The 8,576-nt window shown below is 42.0% G+C and overlaps 1 protein-coding gene across 1 annotated transcript; it reads right to left on the bottom strand.

The window, feature by feature from the left end:
* Nucleotides 1-272: 272 nt before the first annotated feature.
* odr4 (odr-4 GPCR localization factor homolog) lies at nt 273-8,504 on the bottom strand. Its single transcript, XM_047589179.1, has 15 exons — nt 8,368-8,504; nt 7,960-8,063; nt 5,426-5,542; nt 5,068-5,160; nt 4,838-4,944; nt 4,719-4,755; nt 4,287-4,430; nt 4,110-4,205; nt 3,686-3,733; nt 3,433-3,552; nt 3,245-3,356; nt 2,516-2,719; nt 1,867-1,926; nt 1,532-1,626; nt 273-543 (listed from the first exon to the last, which is right to left on the bottom strand). Exons 2-14 carry the CDS (start codon nt 8,056-8,058, stop codon nt 1,556-1,558), a joined length of 1,308 nt encoding a protein of 435 aa, XP_047445135.1. The 5' UTR covers nt 8,059-8,063; nt 8,368-8,504; the 3' UTR covers nt 273-543; nt 1,532-1,555.
* Between the last annotated feature and the right edge of the window lie 72 nt (nt 8,505-8,576).

Genomic DNA, 8,576 nt, shown 5'->3' on the forward strand with positions numbered 1-8,576 from the left:
CGAGGAATGTACAGACCTGTACATTGGGGAAACCAAACATATTGTGTCTTGTCATTTTCATGAAGGTGCTTACCCCTTTCCATCTCTTCTTTTTCAGTGACTCCCCTCCACTTTTATCCTCCTCTTTGTAGGCTCTTTATTCTTCTTTCCAAGCCTGAAGAGTGAGGCAGCTATTCAGACTGATTACTGAACTACTTGTACTCCTGAACAATAAACCAACAAGCCATGAACTAAGCATGCACGTGAATAAATTCAAAGTAGTAAAAGTAGCATAATAATCAAAATGAATGCATTTTATTTTTCTGTGTGGCGAGGCGAGGCTGCCAAGATCTTTGTACTGATTTAAATGAAACAATCCAACAATGGCACACTGGGAATTCCACCCAAGGATTATTAATTACTGAATATCAGCGTCAAAAAGGCACTCATGTTTGTAATGCCAACAGGCAGGAGACCAGGTTCCATCTGGGAAAAGGGTTTTATTTAAAGCAATCTTCTGTGGGGAGGATCAATGTCTCCTGTCACTCCTGGAGGTCAGGTGACCTGGAACAAGAGGTGCATGATGTGATAAGTCCAGGAAGAGCTCAGTAAACTGCTTCCTGACTTCATAGTAGTACAATCTATTCATTTAATTAAATGAATTAAAGTAACTAAAGCTCTCAGATGAATGCAGTGCTATAACAAGTAAAACAAACTTCATTTTTACCTAATATCACTGGGTGTTATTGTGGTTTTCTCAAACTTTGCCTACACTGACAGTACTGCTGCAACCCACACTCAGGAAATGAGTTGTTCTCCTCATGTCTTTATCTCTTCCCACTGCCGTTGTTTTGTTTTTCTAGTCTCTCTGGACTCTCACTCTGCTGTACTCTATCACATCTTTCCAGCACTTTTGCTTTCCTAATGCAGATGCATCTGCTTCACTGACCTACGAGTAATCAAGATGGTAAAAAACGCATCTTAGTTTTATTTTACTCGGAGCAACTAGTTCTAGTTTAACTAGTACACAGTTGAAACAATAACAATTATATTCTCAAATATGCAATTTTTCTGCAAACAAACCGACAGACATTATTGACACTGCTTCTAAGGAACTGATTTGCCAGCACTACAGTCTAACGTAACCTCAGACTGAGGCAATGTTTTCCTGCACTGTCTGGTTAAAGTTTTACCTCTGACCAAATCCACAATCACTGATTGGTGGCTCTGTGAACACACCTAACAGTGATGCCAGGGGTCGTGGGGTACATTTCTACACACTGCAGCAATGTAAAAACAGGACTTTCAAGGAAGAAAAATTCTGTATTAATTGGATTAATGAACACAGATAATTTAAGTTAAAATGAACTGGACTGCCAGGCTCCACAAGATATGTGTTATTAAGTCAGGACTTTCCATTTCATGACATGTGACGGACATGGATTGAACTCCCTAGTAGCAAGCAACTTAACCTTTGACTTGTGTTACCTATGAACATAGCTGTGTGTGTTTGGCACAGCGCCACTTGAAAGAAATGTTGCAAACAAATTACTTTATTCTGATGTGCTCATATGTCTCAAACGTCAGTGAGATAGAGCATCGAGGCAACGGTGGCGAGAAGGGCGACAGCAGTAGCCATGGCAACACCTACACAACAAAGAGTGCAAGAATCAGGATGATACTCACACAAGTACGTACATACACATGCATATAATGTTTTTAAAAATCAATTAACAGGGAACAGCAGGTTAACTGTGCTAAATGTTTGTGGTATGTCATAGGAGACTGGGTGGAATCATTTCAACTGAGAGGTTTAGGGAAAAAAACGTGCAGTAAATTAACCAAATGCTGTTGAACAATCCACATTTTAACTGTATGTGACTTCACCTATGTAGTTGTTTCTCTGAGGCTCTGGCACTTCACCAGTTTTCACCGTAGGCTCTGGAACTAAACAAGGCACAAACAATTCATATTAAGCAATAACATAATACGTCAGAACCTACAAACTGGTTGTTGCAAAAATAAGGTTAAGGACTGGAATGAAACCAAAGTTTTAACATCAGCTTCAATTACTTGGTTGTTTGGATTGACAGCATACTGAGAAGAACAGCCCAGTAGTGAAGGAGCATACACAACAGTGGAACAACAAAATTAGAGCTTGTTAAACTTTAGATTTAATTATTCTGGATACAAATAAACAGTTCTATCTTTTCAATGCCCTGATTTACAGAAATGTTTTCCTGTCTGTAAAAAGTAAAAAACCAAAAACAAACAAACATGTCAGTCAGCTACAACACTGTCTGTGCTCTACTTATCTCAGCAGACATGCATCACAAGTTCATGTTGATTTTAGAAAGGTTCCTCTTTACAGATTTTGGCCAGGGCAAACAGGCAGACTACCAGTAAACAGCCTTGTATTTCTATAGGTCTACTCAAAGCATCTTATAGTTACAATGACACATCTACACACACAGGTGCACACACCAGCTATCCCCAGCATGAGGAGCCGCGATGCACACGCAAAAAGATTCCCTACCTGACATCACATCACTATCTGTGATCTCAGCAGTCATTTCCTGCTTGGTGTCCAAGTCCTCCTCTGCGACACTGATGTCCAGCATCTCCTCCAGTCGCTCTGTCACCTCTGACAAACCCTCGTCACTGAACTGGTATTCACACACACACACTGGGCCGCTCAATTTTACTGGGCAAAAGATACGACGAGGGAGGCAGCATTGCTCTGGCAGGGAGAAAGACGGTGAGGTATGGTAAGACCTGGTACATACTTTAAAAAAAAAAAATGATGATGGTACAGCTTGACTGAAACGCTTCATTTAAGTCACAGTTAAAAGAAAGTACACTTTAGTGTAGTTAGAGCAGGATGGTGTACTCAGTAGTCCTTGACTGTTGACTCTAAGGGCTAAGGGCCTGTGGTATTAAAAATGATTAATTCATTGATAACACTTTATAGGATGATAAGCTTTCTGCTGTAGTTACATTTTTAAAGGTCTTAATGGCAGCTCTGATTGTGCTGACTGAACAGGTTCCTGTTATTCAGTCGACTCAGTGTTAGTTATAACTGCAACATTTGCAACACATTTAGACTGCAAAAGGAAAACTCTGAAAGCTTTAGTAATGGCTTTGGAACATTTTCTCGACTAATAGAGTTTCTTTCTGTTCCTGAATTTGTTGGGATCTCAGCACGATGTCTAGCTTTTGAGGATCTTTTGGTCTACTTCACTTGGTCACAAGCAAATGATTATACCTGTCTGTTTGTCTCTGGCGCTGTCCTTGCTCTCCTGTTCTGATGACAGTATCTCCTCTAGCAGCATCTGAACCCTCGTGGTCACCGTAGAAATCACATCCCTCTTCAACAGCTGGCAACAAGAAAGGTTTTAGTACGAACTAGTTGGATTCACATTTCAGTTTCCATGTACTCTATTAAAGTGTTACCTTCTCTGCCTGTTTGGCTTTAGGTTTGTTGCTGTGTAGGTAAGCTCTGCTGTGTATCGCTCCTCTGACCGACACACTGCCTCCACACTGCTGGACCACATCTGTCGACCTCTGATTGTCCTAAGACACAGGAGTCAAGGTCCTCTTTCATGGTCATGTAAAATTTACAACTGACAACTTGCTTTGAAGCTCCATTAGCTATGATCATTTCACACACCTGTGGGTATTTCTGTGTGTGTCGTGTGTCTCTTACCAGTGTGATGAGCAGCTGAGCTGTTAATGTCTGTCTCGTATTTCTCCTCTGCAGAGAAACACAGTAAGTAAGAATTACACTCCTGTTTCTGGATCAACAGTTATTGTTGAATATTGGGAGACAGCAATATGAAATGAGTAAGGTTTCAGTGCACAAACTAGCACTACTTTAAATCGTATGTATCGGTTAAAGATGTACAGATAAGTAGCACTGCCATCAAAGTCCTGATTTTAAATAATCACTTAAATATGGGACTTACTACTTTGCTCAACAGTGTTTTTTTTTAGCAAGGTAGTGGATCAGTTCTTTTTCAAAAGGAAGCTAAAAGGAGCAATTACTGCCCTTGAGTAAAGTTCCTGTGTTTTCCCATGCACGTTTTGTACAGCAAACAGACTATGCACCGTTTCCATAAGTTTTATACAACCTGTCCGACTGTGAGCTCTGAGTCCTCTGGCAGCTTTTTTCCATCGATCAGACAAACTCCACTCTCAATCTGGTGTGCCCACGCTTTCAGTCCCTCCTGAAACAAAGACTGACTTGAGAACCGTTCCACTGATTTTCCTAAAAAGAACTATACACGAATGTGTGTGCGTTTGCTAACCTTAAGACATTCATCCATGTTGTTTGCATTGGTTCTTTTGTCTGGCAGAGGTAGCAACAAGTCGACATTTAAACAACATGACAGTGTGGCCCAGGAAGAACACACGCCCGACTGGTACTTCCAGTCTGCAGGCCTGGCCATGCTCTGGAAAAGGGTGAAGACATTGATATTGTATGAATGACATACACAACACCAAGCTGGACTTTGGGTCAGTTCAGACAACCTGAGTGAATCTTTAATTCATGTTCTCGACTGATTGAGAACAACTCAGAAAAGGTTTCTGAGAAAAGCTGTGTTTCCATAAAGGGGCTGAGTATTTAAAAAGCACGTTTGCTTTCGCTCTATGTGACAAAATGATCTCTTGAAATACAGCTTAGACAGATTACATACTTTGATAAGGAACATCAGACAAAGAGAAACGTCCAAACTAACCTTGGGGTCTTTGACGTCAAAGGTTCTGCACACGGTTCTGGTGTTTGAGGTTAAAGAATATCAACATACAGTATCTGGTAGCTATCTGAGCCAACGCCAAGGCTCCAGATTAAGGATACTTTCTGGTTTTGGGGTTGATGTGCAGCGTGACGGAGTCAGTGACATCATCCTCTGCAGGGTTCCACAGGTGCTCCGAGGAGATGAGGTTCTCCACAGCAAACACCAGCTACACACGCGGATCAGATCCACAGATTACACTGATGTTTTATTTTAAAAAACTAGAAGAATTCTTCAAAATATTACAAAAGCCAAAGTATGAGAAATGGCTATAATGTGCTATGAGTCTGACCTGTCTGAGTGTAGTTAGTGTGTCTTTGGCATCTGTATCAGTGATGATGAAGAATCCCAAAACAGACAGACCTCCGGGCAGCATCCTGGACACCTGGAAACCAGCAGCAGATTTGCACACAGCATACTTCTGCTTTCTAAGGCTGCACTATGTTTTATATTTATGTTCTTAATTTAACACAATGCAAGAACACAAACAGTACACCACCACAACCAAGTTAAAGTCCTTTGGTTATTGTTTTTTACTTCTTAATATTAATATAAAATATATGAGTTCCCTGTATCACCAAAGTATGTTCCCATGTGTTCTAAAAACTCGGCACACTACGTGATTACACAGTGAATACCCCTTTACCGACCTGTCGGGCATGCTCAGTGACCCACTCCTTGTCCAGGGAATTTACAGTTGCTGCAGTGGATTCCTCCCTTTGGGGCGTCCGAGTAGCCATGACAACAAAATCCCTCTGGGCTGAGGACTAAAACGTTAAGTCATTAATATTAATTATCCGCTCCCCACATAGCATACCCTTCCACTTCATATCATGCCTTGAAAACTGCTTCAACAATCAAATTCCCAAGGATTTTAACAGAGCAAATCTCAAGCCTGAAATGCCTAAATACAGGCAAGACGTGACGTGCCCCACCAGGGACATGAACACCTTGGACCACTGCTACACTGCTGCCTGGTCCATCTCATCCCAACATACAGGCAAAAGCTGAAGCCTCAGACCTGAATAAAGTGACTGACACTGTGACATCGTACATCAGTTTTTGCGACCAAAACCTCCTGCACTTTTAACAACAACAAACCATGGTTCACTGCAAGACTGAGACAAATACGCCAGGACAAGGAAGAGGCCAACAGGAGTGGTGATCGGGACCTGTACCAGCAGGCTAGGATCAAGGCAGCAAAGAGGAACTACAATGAAAAGTTGCCAAACTGCTTTTCTGCCAACGACTCTACGGTAGTTAGAGAAGGCCTGCAGACCATCACCAACTCCAGGAGACCACCCACCAACCCTGTGGTGAGCCCCCGCCTGGCAGAGGATCTCAATCAGTGCGTTTACATGCACGTGAAAAAAATAAATAAATTATTGCCTTAATGGGACTATAACAGGAGAACTTAGGTGCTTTTATGTCTTTTATTCCAGGTTTGAAAGTACTTTCTCACTTTTCACTTCAGTCAACATGGCTCTGCACTACATCCTGCACCACTTTGACTCTGCAGGGACCCATACATGGATCTTATTGGACTTCAGTTCTGAATTCAACACCATCAGCTTCTCCACCACAAACTGTCCCAGCTCACTGTGCCCCCCTCCACTGTCAGCTGATCACCAGCTTCCTGACGGACAGGAGGTGGCAGGTGAGACTGGGAAGTTTCACATCCAGCACCTGGACTCTCAGCACTGGCGCCCCCCAGGGGTGTGTTCTCTCTCCACAGCTCTTCTACCTTTACACTAATAACTGCACCTCTGGGGACCCTTCTGTGAAACTCCTGAAGTTTGCAGATGACACCACCGTCATTGGACTCATTCAGGACGGGGATGAGTCTGCATACAGAGGGAAAGTGGATTAGCTGGTTCTCTGGTGCAGTCAGAACCACCTGGAGTTAAACCCACTCAACATTGTGGAGATGACTGTGGACTTTATTAAGAGACCCCTATCCCTCCCTCCCCTTACCATCCTTAACAGGACCATCCCCACCATGGACTCATTCAGGTTCCTAGGGTCCACTATCTCGCGGGACCTGAAGTGGACCTCCCACTTTGACATTTTTTACTAAGAAGGCCCAGCAGAGGTTGCACTTCCTGCATCAGCTCAGGAAGTTCAACCTGCTTCAGGAGCTGCTGATCATCTTCTACTCTGCAGTAATCCAGTCTGTCCTGACTGCATCCATCATGGTCTGGTTTGGATCAGCCACCAGACAAGACAGGGACAGACTGCAGGTCTGCAGAGAGGATTATTGGCACTGACCTTCCCTCCATCCAGGACCTGTACCGGTCCAGGGTCAGGAAGGAGGCTGGTAAAATCTCCACTGAGCCCTCACACCCCGGTCACCATCTATTCAGACTCCTTCTCTAGCGTACAGCGCTACAGAGCGCTGTACGCCAAAACCACCCGGCGCAAAAACAGTTTCTTTCCCTGGGCTGTCGCTCTGATGAACTCTGAGCAGTTACAGAGCATGTGACTGTTTCCAGTAGCTCTCATCACATTTTGTACATAGTACTGTGCATATTCATGTTCATACTCACTGTATATACTCTTTATTATATACAGATGCACAGGTGTTCATTCTATTTTTTAATTCTGAAAGTCTTTTTTTCTATTCTTTTTTCACACGTTCTATTTTTATGCTTATTCAAGTGTTTTTTTATTTTGTTGTACCACTGAGCACAGTGACCGGAGTTAAATTCCTTGTATGTGTTCACATACCTGGCCAATAAAGCTGATTCTGGTATTGTGATATTTAAATGAGTGTTTAAACATTTAAAGCCTGTATAGCTCATCTTAAATGTGAGAATTAGATTTTTTTTGTTATACACATTGTAAACTGGGTGTAATTGAGTTTTGGATTTATCATCTGAAAAAAAATCCCAGATGCCTCACCTCGGGCTGAAATTATATTTATATGTATTTTCTTGGATAGAGCAGTGAATTGAGTGAGAAAACTGTCTGAATGTTAATCAACAATGGAACTAATCTTTGGTTGAATAAATCTTGAGGGTCGCACTACTTTTAATCAGTTTACATCTTGAGATTATTTTAATACGCTTTTTATTTATTTGCATGAGGACTTTACCAATTAAATCATGATCAAATGTAAGTGAGCCATAGCAAACTTTCACATATGGTCTAATGCAAGCAGATGTTAGTGTATAAATAGCCTTACCTGTCCAATAAGCAATCCTGTTACCAGACCTGATTGTTGTTCACATAGTTTAGACAAATATCCCTCCACAGCCTCTTCTGCTATATAGCCACGACCCATGCTGCCTAAGAATGAAACAGAGAGGTGGTACAGAATCAGAACATCTTTAGCTCTGTCTTTTTCTCAGCTCTGCTGATATGCAAAATACTAGAGTCCAGTAAAAGCAATAACTACAAACATGCAGCTACTGACTGAATTAAAGTAGTTACACCCCAAAAACTCAAGACCAGCTTTAATTAGTATACTTGAGGACTGTCTTCCCCTCAAACTTAAGCTAGCCGATATTTACAAGCTGGATGTAGCTAAAATAATTTGACCAGAGTCTAGTTTAATAGAGCCCAAAGCTTGAACTTTAAGAAGCCCCCGTACCTGGAGGAAAATACCGGAAAGAAGAAAAACACTAGCTGAAATATGAATCAGAAATCAGACAGACGCCTTTTAAATTTGACAGCTGGCAGTGGTTCGTCAGCAGAGCAAAAGACACAGTTGACCACATTGCTTTGCGCAGTGACGTATTTCCGTCGCATGTCTTTGTCGTAGCGGGGGAGCATGACATTATCAAGTTAGACGAACAAGTA

The sequence above is a fragment of the Mugil cephalus genome, chromosome 7, assembly GCF_022458985.1.
Source record: "Mugil cephalus isolate CIBA_MC_2020 chromosome 7, CIBA_Mcephalus_1.1, whole genome shotgun sequence".
NCBI classification, from domain to species: domain Eukaryota; kingdom Metazoa; phylum Chordata; class Actinopteri; order Mugiliformes; family Mugilidae; genus Mugil; species Mugil cephalus.

Coding starts and splice junctions, on each gene's coding strand:
- odr4 (XM_047589179.1), bottom strand. CDS start 8,058: ATGGGTCGTGGCTATATAGCAGAAGAGGCTGTGGAGGGATATTTGTCT. Junction 5,161..5,425: donor TCACTGAGCATGCCCGACAG/GTCGGTAAAGGG, acceptor GCTGGTTTCCAG/GTGTCCAGGATGCTGCCCGG. Junction 3,357..3,432: donor AAGCCAAACAGGCAGAGAAG/GTAACACTTTAA, acceptor TCTTGTTGCCAG/CTGTTGAAGAGGGATGTGAT.